The sequence below is a fragment of the Clavelina lepadiformis genome, chromosome 4, assembly GCF_947623445.1.
Source record: "Clavelina lepadiformis chromosome 4, kaClaLepa1.1, whole genome shotgun sequence".
In the NCBI taxonomy this organism is placed as follows: Eukaryota; Metazoa; Chordata; class Ascidiacea; order Aplousobranchia; family Clavelinidae; genus Clavelina; species Clavelina lepadiformis.
In genome coordinates, this window is record NC_135243.1 from 19939390 (window position 1) to 19957794 (window position 18405).

General features: G+C 35.2%; 2 protein-coding genes across 4 annotated transcripts; one reads left to right on the plus strand and one right to left on the minus strand.

Annotated features, from left to right (window-relative positions):
* The first annotated feature begins 1684 nt into the window (after window positions 1-1684).
* Window positions 1685-6361, plus strand: LOC143451489 (glutathione synthetase-like). Of its 2 annotated transcripts, none has more exons than XM_076952096.1 (9): window positions 1685-2732; window positions 3685-3830; window positions 3943-4015; window positions 4263-4693; window positions 4786-4855; window positions 4954-5145; window positions 5421-5502; window positions 5597-5783; window positions 5929-6361. In XM_076952096.1, the coding sequence occupies exons 1-9, from the start codon at window positions 2547-2549 to the stop codon at window positions 6050-6052; spliced, it is 1491 nt and encodes a 496-aa protein (XP_076808211.1). In that variant the 5' UTR covers window positions 1685-2546; the 3' UTR covers window positions 6053-6361. The 2 variants fall into 2 exon arrangements, with proteins under 2 accessions (XP_076808211.1, XP_076808210.1); XM_076952095.1 differs by having other exon boundaries at window positions 1688-2732; window positions 4260-4693.
* A 1331-nt stretch (window positions 6362-7692) lies between these two features.
* LOC143452737 (cytosolic phospholipase A2-like) lies at window positions 7693-14131 on the minus strand. 2 transcript variants are annotated; one of them, XM_076953799.1, is made up of 20 exons: window positions 13778-14131; window positions 13420-13501; window positions 13038-13204; window positions 12133-12249; window positions 11852-11889; window positions 11550-11685; window positions 11326-11462; window positions 10973-11107; window positions 10708-10807; window positions 10429-10543; window positions 10130-10354; window positions 9951-10000; window positions 9826-9874; window positions 9455-9527; window positions 9244-9389; window positions 9059-9151; window positions 8785-8897; window positions 8166-8376; window positions 7952-8085; window positions 7693-7849 (listed from the first exon to the last, which is right to left on the minus strand). In XM_076953799.1, the coding sequence occupies exons 1-20, from the start codon at window positions 13847-13849 to the stop codon at window positions 7787-7789; spliced, it is 2256 nt and encodes a 751-aa protein (XP_076809914.1). In that variant the 5' UTR covers window positions 13850-14131; the 3' UTR covers window positions 7693-7786. The 2 variants fall into 2 exon arrangements, with proteins under 2 accessions (XP_076809914.1, XP_076809915.1); XM_076953800.1 differs by lacking the exons at window positions 13038-13204; window positions 13420-13501; window positions 13778-14131 and having other exon boundaries at window positions 12108-12246.
* Between the last annotated feature and the right edge of the window lie 4274 nt (window positions 14132-18405).

Here is an 18405-nt window from a genome sequence, read left to right on the forward strand (position 1 = left end):
GTAAGAGGGAAGCATCGATTACGTCACGCAGTGTTATGCTTCGCTGATTCGATAGACGAGAATTCTATGTCGTACACAATTTTATATTATATTAAGTGATATATTTATCACAAACTCTTTCAAACTAAGAATTAAATAAATTGTGTGTTAACTTTTATCCCCATGCCGATCATGATCTTAATCCGTTTGTGCCTGCCCGTCTAACTGCTCATCCTTTGCGGCCAAGTTTTTTACGTGATGTCGCAGGGCCGTATCACATTCAGTTTTAAAGTAAATAATGTAAAGTAATTGGGTGATGAACAGAGGTATGAAGAGTTGAAAATCAATAGTGAAATAAACGATTAAATGAAATTATGTAGGCTAACTTTAGTAACCATGTTTGTATTACTTGTATTACTTGTAAGACATAATTTTCCTAGAACATATGGTATAATATCTCGTTTCTCTTAAACAGCCTGCAAACAATTTCTTGTCAAACGTTTACACTGGCGTTTCGTGTCGCTATTACGTTTATTTCTTTATAACGTGTATTCTTGCACTAACCAGAAAAGTTGTGTATATTAACTATGGGTTGACGCCCAAAGTAACTCATTATTATTACTCTTCTAGTAGGCTATAACCCAGTCTAATTTGGACTTTTGTTAGTTCAATGCTCAAGCCATTGTTTCGTGATGTTGTTCTAGTCTTTAGCGGAATTGGAATATATTGCGATGTAAGTAAACAAGAACATTTATATGGACAAAGTCAGTCGAATTGAATGCAAGTTTAATTATATGAGAATTTTAGTTGCGGAAGATTTCACGGCCGATAGATACGAGACTCATTGAATATAGTCAGAACAACTCACGTTATAACCTTGTAACCATGAATTATAAGTGTAACTCCATAACAACCGAAGTACTCCTAAGGGTTACAACATTTGGTCACAATAACTAAAAAACCTTTGATATAATAATTGCTTTATTCAGATACATATGTGAGTCAATAAAATCTGCAAAATTCTTGAAAAAATAAGCTACTGTAGCCTATAACTTATATAAAACCACCGCTTACTTTTAGGGATGTATCCAGCAACTTGAACTGGCCCTAAATGTGATTTCTGGAAGTAAGATTATAAAACTAAAAACACGGCCCACACTTGAGCTAACTAATTCCGCGAGATTAACATGCTTGGTGCAGAGACTAAAATATTTTCATTTACCGATCCTTGTATGGATTCGAATAGCAACGGAACGTTCTATTTCTTTTTAGTTTTAATATAGTTGGTAAAATTCGCAAATCAAATCAAAATTCGTGACCTCTGCTCATCCAAAAATGTAGATTGTTGGTTGCAAAACACGTTTTACTTCACTATTTCTTTTGCAGTGGCTTTGACGCCGCTAATTTTGCACAGGAAGCATAAGCACAAAAACGTGAGAAACCGCTTTGCCCTGTCCCCTCCTACTACTACATTATAGCTCACTAGTAAGTAGTAAGGCATCTGTTCGTGGACCCCGGTTGAGAAACCCTAGTCTAAACAAAGCAGCAGCCACAAGAAATAAAACGTCTGTGGGTGGGAACGCTAGGAACACAAATGCTGAATCATGGTGACAATTAGAGCAGCAGTTTAATAGGGACTTGCCCTACAACGAGACAAAAGCTAAACTTGGGATTAAAGTTGGTTTCAGCTGAAAAGGCGCTACAATTCTTTGACTTTACTCGGGGATGCTCTGTAGGTTAGGAGTATCAGTATGCAAAAAGTTGATTTTAGCTATTTAGGTTTTGTTGAAGTTAATGAAAAATAACTTCGAACGTACGAACGGTGAAATAGGCCATAACCATAGCAGAAAGCGTGGCACCTGCACGCAAAAAATTCATCAACATGTAGGTCACGATCTGAACGCCCATTTTAAATAAATAAACAATGAATTGAGCTTTCAGTTCGCGTCATTACGCCAAAATTTGCGATTTTACACGTACGATTTGTCATCGAAACCTGCCGTACTTCCCAGTTAAGGAAATAGGCTAGTGGCAGCCTGTAGGTTATCCGGTACTCGACATGCGAAATATGGACTACCAGGTTCAAGATTGCTGGATTTTTATTTCAGAGGTTTCACTTGATGAATGCTGGATGGCAACCTAAAGCCTAGACGAGAATGGCTGCCTGAGTGCTTGGATTTTATTAACTTTTATGTAGGCTAATGTGCCTTAGTGGAAAGAGTCACAACTGCAAACCCACTTGAGATATTTTAAGCTTGCTGCATCCCAATGTCAGCTGTAAGAAAAGTGCGACCTTTCGTTGATCTAGACTCGTAAACATTTTAAGACCACTTGAACACACTGATTAAATGGACGATTCTATAAGTTCCCATTTATTTAGTTTGTTTTTCATTCTTTTGATGATTGTAAGCTTCAAAATTGCACCCAGTGCTCCCCAATTTCTGTCATCCTGCACCTCTAAGATCTCTTCAGAAAAGTTTTCAAAAATTTAATTTATAAACCCGTGCTTGGGTAGTTTTTAATGTTACATTGTTGTGAAGCAGAAGTAAAAAAATTTGATTAAGTATATGTTAGTACAGAAGTACCATTGTTATATCAGTGTAATGCACAAGTTACTTAACGGACAAAACATGATACCATTATTCACAAAACTGCAAGAAGAAAACTATGACAACTTGGCTGGAAACGCTCGTGATCATTCTGTTTCTAAAGGAATTGTTATTTTATGTAAAGACGACCAATCTTCTGTTAAGGTTTGCATTTTAATCCTGTTTTTGGTGTATTGCAACCTCACAATAGTTATTCTACATAAATGATATCTTTGCTTAAAATATATTTAAGCTGTAAACAAATGAGATTAATTATGTTATCTGCCACACACTTAGTTATCAATTGACTCTGAATACGTTTACCACTTTCTGTTCTTAGGCTACTTTTCATAGTTGTTTCATGTGTTATATATACCGGTACCTATCATAAGTTGCTTTATGCGCAGCCGTATACAACTTAGTAGTTAAAATCCCAACAATATAACAAAATGTACGAATACATATGGCTTTTAATATTAAACACAGCTTTATTTCAGAAATGATGAAGTTCTTCACATTTAAGCTAATACTTACTTATTGAATATATCAATTTTAAAAAATTTTTAGAATGGTAATGTTTGTAACTTTATTGGGAAAAATTGTACAGTTAGGACATTTTTTCTTGCTTAAGCATTACTTAACTCAATGTTTCCTCAATCTATTCCTTAAATTGACTTAAATCTTAATCCAACCTTTACTTATGAAGTTTAACTGGTTGCAGTTTTTCTATGGTATACAGCTGCCCATCTTTGAAACAATTTCTACAATGCCACCTGCTAGTGATATAGTCACTGCATTTTATTTTAACCTAGTTACAAACTATTATTAGTATTAGTGGTAGTACTAGTAGTAGTATAGTAAATTACTTTACAGCTACCTGTTCCTCACAGTATTCAGCATTATTCAATCAAGCATAAACTTACACACAAAATTTGTACCTGCATATAAAACACAAACACAATGTATTTTGGTACTAAAATGGCTGTCAATCAACCACATAACAAGTTGAAATGTGCTGTTCCGCTATTCCTCAGCTACTCCTAATTTTAAGTTTTTGTTATCTCACTTGAATGCTAGTGGCGCATGGTTATATCAGCTTGTTACTTTGCAATTGTAGAGATATAAATGTGCTCCTTTTTCTTTGTTTCCATCCCCGATCACAAAAGATGGATTTCAACTTTTGACATTTTTACAACCTCACATTAATAAGTTGATCCATGATGTTAGCCAGGACGATGAATTTATGTCATCTGTCTTTCAGAGGTGAGAATATTTGTATCTGTTCTTTAGTATTAAATGATTTAATCATTCCAATGCAACGATACATGGAATGTTGTAAATGAAAGCTGCAGTTTTAAAGATTTAATTTTTACAGTGTTATCAAAGTTGATGATTTCACCAAGAAGTTATATAACATTTATAAAGCTTCAAAAACTTCTGTGAAGCAGGTAATTATTCTGATGATTTGGAAAATTTGTAATTGAATCTATAATATATATAAATAGATTTACATTTTTTTGTCATAGCGGCGCATTTGTGTGTTAAGTTCTAATTCCTCTCATTGTCATAAATGCCTAAGTAACATACCTAAATTTTTTGTTTACTTTTTGATGGTTTTGTTTTATTTCATATTTTAATTTTATCCTTGATTAAAAATATTATAAAAACTTGATTTTGTTATATTTTACCTAGCAGTTACAGTTGGGAATTTTTCGCTCTGATTACATGTTTGATTGTGTCATCGAAAAAAATAGGACGGAAACGAACAATCCGAAGCAAATTGAAGTGAATACCATTGCTGCTAGCTTTATTGGACTTGGCAGTCGAATTAACTCTGTCCATTGCAAGGTCTTGAAAGATGCCAAAATGAAACCTCTGACTACACAAATGCCTAAAAATGAAGCATTAACTAAAGTTGCACATGGTTTGGTCGCTGCTTGGGAGACTTACGGAAATTCAGATGCAATTGTTGTATTTCTAGTCGAGGAAAATGAAGCAAATTTCTTTGATCAGCGGGCACTGGAATACGCTATTCATGAAATTAATGAAAGCATCATTGTGAAAAGAAAAACATTCACAGAACTTCTTAAAAGTATTGTGTTGTCTTCTGATAGGAAAATTACAATGTAAGATGTGAACATTCAGCGAATTATGTTTGCAATGTTCTTAACAACAAGTCATAAACATGACATGTTCTGTATTTTCATTACTTCACTAGGAATGATGAAGAAGTTGCCGTTGTTTACTTTCGCACTGGTTACACCCCCAATGATTACACTAATGAGCAGGTATTGTTGTAGAAAATTTTTGTATAAAGGAAAGTTTGGTCTTACAGGCTTCAACATACGGCAAACGACTCGTTGCAGCTAAACTATTTTGATTGTAGTTCTGGGATGTCCGTCTTAAATTGGAGAAGAGTTGTGCCATACTTTGTCCCAGTGTTGGCTACCAACTTGCTGGATGTAAGAAGATGCAGGAAGTGCTGGCACAACCTAATGTCCTTGAGAAGTTCATTGACGATGAAGATGTTGTTCAAAAAATGAGGAGCACTTTTGCTGGACTTTATGCACTAGATATGGTAAATTCATTGTTGTGTTGACCTCTTAGGAAGTCATCGTAGAATGAAGAACATTCTTTGGGTGATACAACGTTGAAGGCAATTGCATTCAGCTGGATCAAATGATCACTCAGTTTGACGTAGTCTTTTTTAAATTAAAGCTTCCCAATTTTTTACAATCCTGTTAAACAGTTTTTATTTTTGCATTTTAATCATAAATCTTACACGATTCAATTTTTATGGGCTGTCTATTAATATCCTAAGTTTATGACACTCAAGTTATTTTCATAACACAGAATTCTGATGGTGACAATGCTGTACAAATGGCTCGTACAAATCCTGACCACTATGTTCTGAAACCACAGCGTGAAGGGGGAGGTAAAAGTAGTTTCACTGAATTAGAATACTTTTAAAAAACTTTCTGGGAGTACTCAATAATATAGAAAGTGTTTTTATTCATATTTTTTATCAGGCAACAATGTCTATGGTGAAGATATAGTGACTTTACTCAGTGAGATTGGCAATGATGAAAGACGATGTGCTTATATTTTGATGGAAAAAATATGCCCAAAACCATTGGATAATATATTTGTTACGGCTAGTGGTCACCAAAAAGTAAATGCCATCAGCGAATTTGGGACTTACGGAGTTATACTGACGTAAGTTTGTCTGTGTTGTTCTTATTTTCTCAACAGAACTCAGTTTATTTTATTTTTTTTAAATACAATAAACTTATTTTGTAATTAGACCTACTATTTTTTCAATGACCGAAATCGTAGAAAATTAACTTCTTCTCCATTGCAGCCGTGGAACTGAAATAATTGAAAATTATTCTGCCGGCCATCTTCTGCGTTCGAAGTCCCACGAACATAATGATGGCGGCGTCGCCGCCGGAGTTGCCGTCCTAGATTCACCATTGCTTGTTTGAAGGCTGCAATTACAACTGACCGCACAAGCAAACAGAAATAAACTCACATACCAATTGTCAGCCGCCGTTGTTTGCGAACCACCCTCGATTGTAAGCCGCACTGGAACATGATGTACATTGTACAGTAAGCTCCTGCAGTATACTCTCTATGCTCTACGACAGTGTCGCATACAGAGAAATAAAAGAACAAAGACAGTTATTATTATTGATAAATTGTGGGCGTGTGGCTAACATGAAAGCACCGGATGAAATTTTGGTTTGATAAAAACAAAGAATTCGCAAAAGTATTAATAAAATAATTTTACAAGCCGTGGCTGACAATCGAGTAATTATGTACAATACATGTAGAAAATTAAGAACGAAAAGCGTATTTCTACGTAGTAATATAGTCCAAGTAGCTTAGTTCAACATTGGCCTATCGTCATTATATTTGCGCTATTGTATCTATTATGCGGAATCGCGTAATTCCTGAAAGACTAAGAGAGTCTGTCGCCAACGATTGGCTGTCCACGGAAGAGTTGAAAGCTGTATATTAAAAGCTGTTTTAATTGCAAATGTGTATGTGCAATTTATCTGTTGAATTTCGTTCGACTGAATCCTCATTAATTACAAGTTTTAGTCCCGTTTTAATAGGCAAGGAAAAATGCAGGAATTCTACGCCTAGTTAATTCGAAGACCGTGTCAGGTCCCGGCTGGTCTGCCAATCTATGATGTCTATTACCACTTCTGCTTAATGTGGAAAATCCCTTGCTTTCAAAAATCACATATGCTGTGAGGCTGAGTTGATTTTTCCTTATCCGATTTTCAATCTTGATTTTTTCACCTTGTGCTACGTCCGTCGCGATGCAAAGTTTAATGAAATTGATTTTTGTTTTTTTTTCTTTGCAAGTACTTCCGAGCGAATTCCGCGGGCTATGCAATAATTAAGTTATATTTTTCAATAAATGTTCCAATGAAAGACGTAACTCTGTCCTAAACTATAGTTATTGATGTAATAAAATCGCTTACATACCTGCAATATGTTTATTGCGCTGCTATTAGAAAGGTCCTGGTACACCATTTGCTGTTAATTATGATCATCAATTTGTCATGATCATCCTGAGTCCCGGCTAGACGTTGTCTACGTACACACATGTTTATTAGGCAACTCCTGAATACTGGAGAACTATTGATCATGGAAATCCCTGCCCTGCTTGTGTTTGAACTTTGAATATCCTGCTGCCTGTTTCAGAAACAAAAACTTCAGCGTAGTTTTTCCTACAGCAAAATGACATCATTTGTGCGTTGCCAGAGTTTTTACGATATTTCTTCGAATATAAGACTGTTAGCTACATTATTTCTGAAATCAGGGAGCCTTTAGGCTCTGTAAATGTCAGTGGAGACCGTAAGGTACGCTTTTTCTCGAGCGAAAGTTTGACATCGGTATGCTCAGCTTACTTCATTTGTACATGCATGAGCTGATGTCAGCATAATCTATGACAAAACAATTGGACTTGCATAGTCCGACTACAGCGACCGAGAAATAAATCCGAGCAGCAGCCACAGCAAAGCAATCTCGACATTCGGAATCAATTGCCGTAGGTAATTGCTTGATAAACTTTATCTTTATCACCCACCAATAGAGCTCCATCACTCACATCTCTCTTTACTTCAAATTATTTATTTCAGCAATCACTGTTCACAAAAGAATTAAAGAAAAGGCAGACCGATCAACATATAAACACACATGTTTAGTCAATGCTTCATGATTCGTCGTCGTTTTCTCTCAATTGCTTCCTGCAGAGCAGCGTGGATTTCCTGTGAATATTTTTTTTCATGAAATTTTCCATCTCCTTATAGTTTTTACAGTTGCCAGTCATTCTATATATTGCTGATTTATTAAGCTCGCAAAAAACTTACCTCTTTGTGGCTTGTCACGTTGTGGTACATCAACTCACGTAACCGGTCAAAGTCGAGTTTGTTGTATTGGAACTTGAAAGTGCTGTAAGCAGATCCATCACTGAGCACTGGGAAGTCATTGAATTTGCTTCCATCTGTGAAATTACAAATGTATTAGAATCGAAAAACTTTCAAAAATTCCAACAAAAGCTTTCCAAAAACATTAAAAAAATACCAGAAGGCCTTTCGTTCGATCTTGGTTTGTAATTGTTTAAGTTTTTAAATGCTTTGTTGGACAAGGTGAACCATAGAACGGTCGGGCAGTCATCGTGGTCGCTTGGGAAGATGAGAAACTCTTTGGGTGGAAGATTTGTGAGTTCTTCGAAATCAACTGGAGGAAAATGAAGACCAGCTCTCCACGCATGCGCAGCAGCAGATAAAATGGTCTGTATGTGTGTTAAATTGAAAAATAATTCAACTTTTAAAATTATAAAAGTCTTTATTTTTTACGTATACAGTAGAGAGTAGATATTAACATCAATAAAATGGTAACTGTTTGGAATGTTAACCGATTATAAAAACAAACTCTTTTAAAGCCTATATATATATAGGCTTATTATTATATTATATATATATATAGGCTTATATTACTATATATAGGCTTATAGGCCTATATAGGCCTATTCTCAAAATAATAACCGTATTTAATAGATGTTTTTCTTATAAAAGTTATCTAAAAAAATACTGCGAACAATTAGGAAAAAATTTGAAACAATGAAAATATTTTGGACATAAAATCGATTTTTCATATTTCAGTTCATGAAAGAAACACTAATTTATTCAAGTTCAGTTACCGAATAATTGAATGTGTCATCAGATTCGTACGCCGTGAAATCCATGACAATCATCAAGTCAAGGCATCTCTGAGGTCGTAGAACTATGCTGGTAGGAGTATTGAAGAGAATGCCTGTCACATGAAGCAAGTTGAGGTTGTAACAATGTAATTAGCACTTTAAATGCAACTTGATAATGATAATACCAAACAGACAAGACTAAAATTCTAGAAGATGAATTTCTATCACCCATAAAATAGTGACAGCCTGTTTTAGAACAATTGCATAGGATTACCTGCGTCAACAATTGATATAGTTTTCTTTTTAACTGACATCATAATCGTGGGTTTTTGTACTCCTAGTTCTTCTATAAGTTCCTCTCTTTGACCTGCGTCAAAGAGAAAACGGCTATTAAGCCTCTGTTTAATCAAATTTCTTAACGTTATGTTTTTAGTAGCAGAGTTTCATCTTTAAACTTACCGCAGCTGTGCGATTCCTGGCTAGCCAATGGATTTAAGGGTACTCTCACCAATGAATGAAATCCATGAACAAAGTTGTGTAGTTTTGCTGACCGGCCGACGAAAGCGTTACGATCGGTAAAAAAACTCGTTCCAGTAAGTATCGTTCTGAGACCAACTCAAGCCTTTTCATTCTTTGAAAAGTGATTTTCGATTTAAAAATAAGAACTTACTTCATTGAATCCATCCACCCTCTTTCGGGCTTTACACGCAGGACATTCCTTTCTTCCTCTTTAAGTACAGTGACTAGAAAGAAGTTTAAAATGATTTTTTTTTACTTTTCAAAACACAAAATGTTTAAATAATGTTGAAATGTTATATGCGTACATTAGTCTTTAATTTAAAAATCAAGTCAACTAATTGTGAATAATAACGAGGTGCATGCTTACAAATGGAACGAAATAATGGGCACCAAAATTAATGTCATCAAAACAATAAATTGATTAATTCTCAAAGTGCTGGTTTAGGTAATTCACTGACACAAATAGTGGTATCCCGTGTGTTTGGATAACAATACGCAAAAATAGCTTTAAAAGTATTTTACCTGGTTCTTCATCGTCCTCGAACTCTGTGTCTGATCCATCAGATTCGATCTGAAACAAAACCTTTGCTCAAAAACTGTCCAATAAATTCTTTAAAGTAAAGAAGTAAATTTTTTTATCGTTTGACCTCGACTTCACGATTTTCTTTGCGTCTTCTACCGTTGATTCGTTCTGACTCTTTAAAAACATTCAGTTTTTAAACTTGTTAAATATTTTCATTGTTTTTGGTAAATAATAAAACAAAAAGAATCCAAAAATTATTCTACATTTGCGTACAATTAAAATACACATATTAAATTTATTTACCAATAAATTTGCTCAGTTCAGATGAATTTTCGGTGCCGTTATTAATAAAGGTTTGGAGGAGGATAGAAAAAGCGCATCCGGTCATTCCCTGGCTAAAGTGAAGCGGCATTTCCGGTTTTCTATAGGCCAGGAATCCTCCACACCAGCTTGATCCCAACGTGTCCGGAGGTAGACCGACAGCAAACTCGGGAAGAGAGATTTCGAATGGGGTTTCTTCAAGATAAGCTGTGTAACAAATAACACTTCAATCTGTTGTAAGTTTTTGATCCCTGACACTTGGCTACAGAGGCAGGACTAACCATGAAACTTGGACGCCCGGACGTTGCTTTTAACGTGCAAAGATGCGAAAATTGGTAGTGGCACTTTACCGTCATTAACGTAATCTTTCAAATCGCTCAGCCGGGTATCAATGTTCTAAGTATTCATTTCAATGTTAATACAATCGATTGACTTCACAGGCAGCTAATTAAGTTTAGATTGTTTTGAAACCGATGTTTGGGTGACGTAAGAAGTTGCAAGTTTGTATTCAAATATGGGTCAAAAATTTGTAACTTTTTTGTTTTGTAAGATCTTGCTACCTTTTCGCCTAACATGTGTTTGCCCACCAAGAAACCAGGAAAGTAATCAACGAAGCTATATGGTTGTTTATATTTATCTTTTGACTTTGCCAGATACGCCCTGCAATTTAAAAACAAGATTATCAGAAATTTCCGTGTACAATTAAAATTTTTATATAAAAACAAAGTTTAAACAAATGTAAATGCTAATTTTTAAGATAAAATAAAGAATTTTTAACATATGTACAGTAACAAACTTTTTAACACCATAACTGTTTCGACAAACCTGTATTCAGAAAAAGTACAAGGGTTCACCATGTCCAAGAAAAGATTGTTTTCAAACCTTTCCCTTAAGCCTTTGTGAAATTCTGTCTGTTCTTCTGAGAGCATTCCTTTCAGTGCGTAAGCGCTCATAAGATACCTGGTACATTAATGGGTTGAAGCAAGATTCGGGTTAAAACTCAATACAAGTTATGGCGACGTTTAATCATATTTTTGATCACGTTTTTGCAAAAAAAGAATTTGAAGACGAATTGTGATGAAAACAGCAAGTTTCTTTTAAAAGGCGAAAACTCCGACATCGAGGTCTAAACATTGATGGTTTTGATAGTAGGTCTACATAAGTAAAAGCTAACTCACCAAGCCGAGCCGGAAAGGCCAGCGGCGTAGGTGAACATGTCCATCAGTCCTGCGTCGTTTAAAGCTTCCATAACTCCACACATACCAACTGCTGCGCGATATCCACCGCCAGATGTCACTAAAGATACTACTGGAGTCTAAAAAAACAAAAGACTTGTTTAGCAATATTTATGCCACGTTTTGGGTTTGATTTAAAATAAAAAATTTAACTAAGTACATCTTACTTCTTTTAAAGATTGAGGCGATTTTTCATGACCTAGCACTTTTTTCATATTTTCGAATACGACCTGTAGTCTTCTCTTGCGAAACAATTTCTCTTCTGGATGCATTCCCACGGAATACCGGAAGTCCGGATTAGTCCTGAAAATTTAATTGCCCAATAAGATAAAAGTTTTTGTTCAAGTAATTGCTGGAAAGTAAATGCTAGTAAATCTTGACAAATTTCTTTGAGTGTGGAAAATTAAACGGTGCGCCAAATACAAAATAAACGTTTATTTCGATGTTTTTGTTTAAACGGAAACCTTACCGCTTGGTTTTAATGATTTCTACGTCCAGATATCCGTGCTAAAAATACATATGGTTAAACAATAATAGCCACTTCAATACTTGAATACCTATTAAATACATCAATTAACAGTTACATAAATGAACAAATAAACATTGAACATACTATAATATTTTAATTAAATAAAGAATAAAAAATATTAATTTAAATAAAGTAAATTAAAAAATAAAAATTTTAATAAGGCTACAAATATTTTAAGAAATTGTCTCAATGATACCATGATGTTTTTTGGAATTACATACACCGTCAAAATCAACTGTTTTCCATGTTGGCGTTCCGAGCTTTACTTCCGACCCGGCGTTGATTGTTTTCTCGCCAAAGCACTTGTCGAAGAAGTAATTCGTGTCATAAAGTTGAATCTAAAATAAAAATTTATTTGGCTTGTTATTTCCATTGTATATTCCATTGTGTACAAAGCATTCATTCACTAGCGATGAATAGGTGACACTGCACTCTTCTGAGCCTTGAATGTGTTGCACAAGGAAGTAAAGACAAAATTATATCTCATTTTACACGTGTTAACAATAGGATAAAAAACGCAGGTTTATATTCACAAATACATAAAGTGCTACATATTCTTACTAAATGGACGCAGACTCTAGGGCCTCGGTAATCATCAGGCACTTACAGTGGTGCTACAGAATCTGCAGTTAGAGATTTCTATTTTAGTAAATCAAGTCGAATTCGAATTCGTTACTTGAAATAATATCTTATATTTATTAAGTATTTGAAATTAGCAATCCTTGCTCTTACCCAATAAAAATGCCCAAGTTTAAGACTTAGTTTGATTTTTTTGTTGGTGACAAGTTTACAATAACAATCTTTCCTGCTTGTAATTATATAAACATTACTGCATAATGAAGTCAAAGATAAAAAGCACAAAACTGATGTCTTTTCAGGCATAAAAGGTATCTAAAATATTGTGCTAAATGTCGTTTCAACGCAATTGCTTAAATCCAAACTGAGTCAAGTTCCAGTGTTTTTCAAGGTTTGCGGAACTATTACTTGATGGAATATAATCATGTCCAGATATTTACCAGCCGTTTGTAAGCATGGAAAATTGGCACGTCGTCTAGGAAGGCGGAATTAACTTGTTGAATACCAAAACGGCTTTATATCATCAGAAACAACAGCGTCATTAACTTACGACGACAGGCAAGATGTCTTCATCTTTCAAATCATCCGGAATCACAAATTGAAACGTTTCGTTGATCTCGCACGTGGGGCAGTCATCTTTCATGTTGAGGGTTTTAAGAACCAAAGAATCAGGAATGGTCGGACAGCTTACTTGGAACTGTGGGTCCGGTGTATCGACTGAAAATGACATGGTAAGATATTGAAGCAGCGTTTCCAAGAAGATTTAAGTTTACGTTTCTATGGTAGGTTTATATATACGAAATGCTTCTTTGACTAATCATTCTGGACTAATCAGTCTCTCAAGAGTAAACATAATAAATTACTATATCAGCGGTTTCCGAGTAAACAACAACATAGTTGTTCGAGTTGGGTGTAATTCGTGGTCAGCTTACCCATATCCTGAAAGAACGAAATGGACACTTCTCTGCATCGAAGCAACTTTATCGTCAAAACTACCGCAGGCGTGAAATTGACCTGTATGAATTCATAGGGTATAACGGCACTGTTTTATATGCATCTTATGGCGATTCTTAATCTTACAATGCTTAGTTTTGGTAAAAGTGTTTCATCGTTTGCTAAACACTTAAAAATGTTTTACGGTTGATTGGTTATCGGCATCAATTATAAATGATACTAATTCCTGAATTGCAAAATTAAACATTTTTGAAGCTTTTCAATGACGACAAATGCATTGCAGAAGTAAATATGAGAATAAGTGAACAAAATATTTCACACTTTTACTTTCTTCACCTGATGTTCGTCAAATGTGCGATGGTGGTCTTCTTCTACTTCGTAGAAATCTGTCAGTTGTGAAGCGGACATCCTTTGACCAAAGAACAATCTATTCTATTTACACAAATTCAATAACAGAAATAATACTTTACATACAAACTTCGTAAACTTATTAATTTTTTCGTAATTTATCGTAAAACCTAGAATTTCACTTAAAACGGGAAATAATCACATTAAGCGAATAAAAGCACAAACCCAAGCCATTGCCTAATTCAAATTCATAGCGACGTAAGTTTAACGTCGAAGTTTTTAAAAATTTATTACAGATGTATTGTATGTGCTTGTGTACAATAGTGGCAAACACCAAAACAACCACCATCTGAACCCTGACGTAACTTCACAACGGCAGTTGCCTGCGACTCATGAAACTAGTCGACCTACAGTCTATACAAACAAGTGGTAAAAAGTTTTTATCTTTTGTTTACGTGAGCAAAGAAAACGGGCATCACTCAACTTTTCAAACTTTATTGATACTAAGGTAAAATTAAAAACGATTGCAAAGATACAGGAATGCAACAAAAACGGTTACGATTTGAACGAGAACAGGCGGGCTTCTACAAAACATGCCTGGTTCTGGGGCCTATAGCAGGAAATTGCCCATAGCAAGGTTCCGTAGGTACTTTGTTATGCCAAGACATCTTTTGGCAAGTTACACTGGATAAAAGTGAAAAGTGTTACTTGTAAAGTATTTTGTAGGCCAAATGAGACAAAAAACGCGTAATCGCGGACGGTTACGCATTACAGAGAGTGGGGTGGTAGGTTTCGATCGATGTTGGCCAAAGTGGATGGAAACATCACGTAGGCTATAGGAATAAAAAAGTTTGCCGTGCACTTGATGAACTCTCTGCCTACAGAAGCTACACTTTCCAGTATGGACTATATATCGGATATAACAGTAAAACCTAGTCTACTGTATAGCCAATTGTAAGTACATTGCAGCCACTAGCCTCAAAGAGTATAACACTTCCGTCCAATTTGGGAAACAAACGGTTTCGCTCTTAATTTACGCATAATCGCGGGCGATTACTTGTTTTGTCCCACTTGGTCAGTTCAATACCTTACACGTAATGTTATTCACTTATGTCCGATGTGGTTTGCCATATCTGATTGTCAAAAAAACGTATGTCATACGAACACTTCAGTTGCTTAAATAAACGTTATTGTCGTTCCATAAATTTAAAAGGTGCCTGCGGAGAAATTGCCACCTTAAAAATTTTTTTGCAAAAAAATAAAGTTCGAAGGCATCAGTAGCGGATTTCTATAAATCAGTTTGTTCAAAACTTTGTAATTAAGTCGTAATCAAGGTCTTACTTTTGCTCTCTTGTGCTAACACAAATACTAAATTCTCATGGCATTATGACGGAAAGTCTAATGCAAAACGCATGAACAACTCTCTATATACAGGCAAACTGTAGACGCCAACTAACAAACTATAGCAAACAAACAAATTTTACTTTGTTTGTGATTTGCGTGATACAAGTTACGTGCGATTTATTAAACGCATTCTTGTTAATAAACCACAACTAAAAATGTGGGTAAGAAACGTATATATTTGTCGATGCTTTAGCTACGTCACATCCTGTGCGTATCAAGAAACCATTGTTTAAGAACAATACAGCAAAAGTTGGTCATGTAAAAAGCGAAATAATAGTAACACTGCTCCGTTGTGGACACCATTGTACCAGTGAGATCCTTTTAAAATAGCAACTATCCATAGTAAAGCATAACCATACTCACCATTAGCGTAAAACAATGTAACCGCAGTAAAGAAAACAAGAAGAACGTCAAAATGCGCAATGCACTGTTTGAATGCAAAGATTGAAAGATTGTGTGATGACGAGAAAATTACTGTACTGTGATACGTCAGTAAAACTGGAAATGTAAAGTAAATAAGTGATAAATAACAGTTCATGTTGCAATTCAAAATTCAAGCAAATTTACAGAACGCGAATCTCCATGCAATCTGCATATGCACGCAATCTACGCGTGGATAAGAATACCGATAGCATCGAGAAACTTTCATCACGCTTTCGGCTATAAACAGACCGCGGCAAATCGAAAGTTTCATAATTGCCTATCTCTGTTACTACTTTACCGATTTTAACAAAATTAGTGTTTTTGTTTTCAGTAAAAGTAGAATTTCAAATCAAAAAATAAAATTTCTCCGCTCTAGTTAGGCTTTAATTCATTCGACTCATAACTCCATTCAGTTAAATATGATAATACTGACTCTTCTGAAATACGTCGTTTTTCTACCATAATAAAATTTGTTAGAAATACAACAGGTTAAAGGCTTTAATTCGTACCATTATTTTCATTCTACCCGCTTTCCAGTTTAGGCTTACCCTAACACGCCTCGACCATATAAATAATGACAAGCAAGTATATCGTAACTGCCGCTAAAAAGTGGTATTGTTTTCTACAAACTACCTTACGAGGAAATAAAGGTTTTTATCGCGTTCCCATAAAGTTAAGTCTCATTAAGTGTCGCGTTCCCATAAACGATCGAAATAGCCGCAGTAACTTAAAATTTCTACGTTTAATATTTAGCAAACCCTGTGTTAAAGTCGTTAGTCACATGCTTTATGTATTTGCTCAAACGTCTTTAAACGACTTTCAATACAAACCTCTGAAACTTGTTACCGTTGGTATTTAACTGAACATGCCAGAACAAGTATCAGCACAGAGTCTGCAACACAACAAACACGTAAGTGAAGACGATAAGACTTGACCAGATGTCGCAGAGAAGTTATCTGCGTAACGACAACTACTTCACTTCGCACATGTACAGTAGGTTCGCTGCACTGGACTATGCTTATTGCACAGGTTAATTGGTTTAAATCGTAGGATATCCTTTTCTTTTTCATACTTCGGTGTCGCTAATTAGTTCGGTAGTAGCAACACTGCTACATCCTGATTGGTGGACTCAAGAAAGCAAAGTCATGGTTTTTTGCTTCGTATATGCTGTCTTTTTCTCACTATAGCTTCAGATACACTTTATTGCAGTCACTCACGAAACTCGATTGAAAATTAATGCCTTGCGGTGCTGTATCGTCTGCCTTACTAGATAGCCTAGGTTAAATAAATGGATTAGTTACTGCTTGACGCTGTGAAATATAATACCTTGATATAACGATTGGTTTTGGCTGTCTTTATCAAACAACTTTATATTTTATAGTTTGGTGGTTACTTAACTTTGTCACATACCAAGATGAATCTAATGTATAACCCAGTCTAACTAAATTCTTCATTTTACCTAATATAATGAAACTTAATATCATAAATATCTTTTCTCTTAGCCCATAGATGCTTGTTATAAACTATACTAACTGCCTGGCGCAATTTTGGTGAAATAGTCACTTCGGTTCTTTCATCTGATACCTAACTTATAGGCTAAACAGTATTTACTTGTTGGTTTGTCTCGTTTGCGTTTGCGTCCGCACGAGAATTACCAATGTATGCCTGTAAGTTCGTTTATGTTTATCAATATAAGATGCTTCCTCGTTAAATTCCACTTGGTATTACGCGCTAGTAATTTCAGGCACGTGAATAATGCGTTAGTGCTTTTCCGCATCTTTGATGCAGCATAGGTTACTTAGAGCTAATCTAAATGCTATAAAAAGCATTGCTGTTGTTTGTTGCAAGTCATAGCCTACGTCATGAGGAAGCAAAAGTGCTCATTTTATTCGTAGTTGCAATTTTTACAAAACGGCGGTGGCCGCAAGCACAAGAAGCCAAGAAGCTTCGAAAAGGATGCAAGCAAAAGAATTCAACATTGTATACTGCAGGTTTTATATCATACAACCAACATCTAGAGACATTTGAGATAGTGTCGTTGTAAAGTGTATTCTTAATACGCAGATTTGACATTCAAAAATATATTTGAGCGGTACCATAACAAATGCCTGTTACAGCAACAATGACCCATTTGATTTCTTTGGCCTGTATCAAAAATTGTACAATTGCAATGAAATTTCGTAATCGAAGTATTAAATTGTGTGAAATGGCGTTTGGCGTATGTGCATTTTTACTGAACAGTGCAGTTATGGCGAGGTTATGTAGTTGGGTCGTTGACTGACTCCTGACTCAAGAGGTTACTGTTGTTGACCTCGCTCCAATATAGAATAAATAAAGGTCTTTTGGGCTCAGTAGTTTAATAACGTCACTGTACAGTCATAGTATAAGCAGACTGAATCGCAAAACAAACATGAGTCGATTAAATGACACAAGTTTATACAAAATGTGATATTGCTTAAGAGCGCAAGCTAGTGGCAAACTAGAAAACATCCAACGGCCGCTACACGGTAACTCCTAAAGGTATGTACACTCTCATGTTACAGCCATCATTTTTTGTTTATGTATAAGATACTGTACAAAAGTGCTTCTTGCAACTGAAAAACCACTGCGTTATGATCCATAATTAAGTTGGAGCTTTATGGATAGTTTTGTCGTCTTCGTCATCTTTTATGGGCTTATTAAATAAACTTTTAAGCGTTCATTTTATCCTTATACTGCTTTCATATGGATCTTCTTATGACTCAGCCATTTGTTTCTTAATTTTTGGTTATTACAGTAACAGGTCCAGT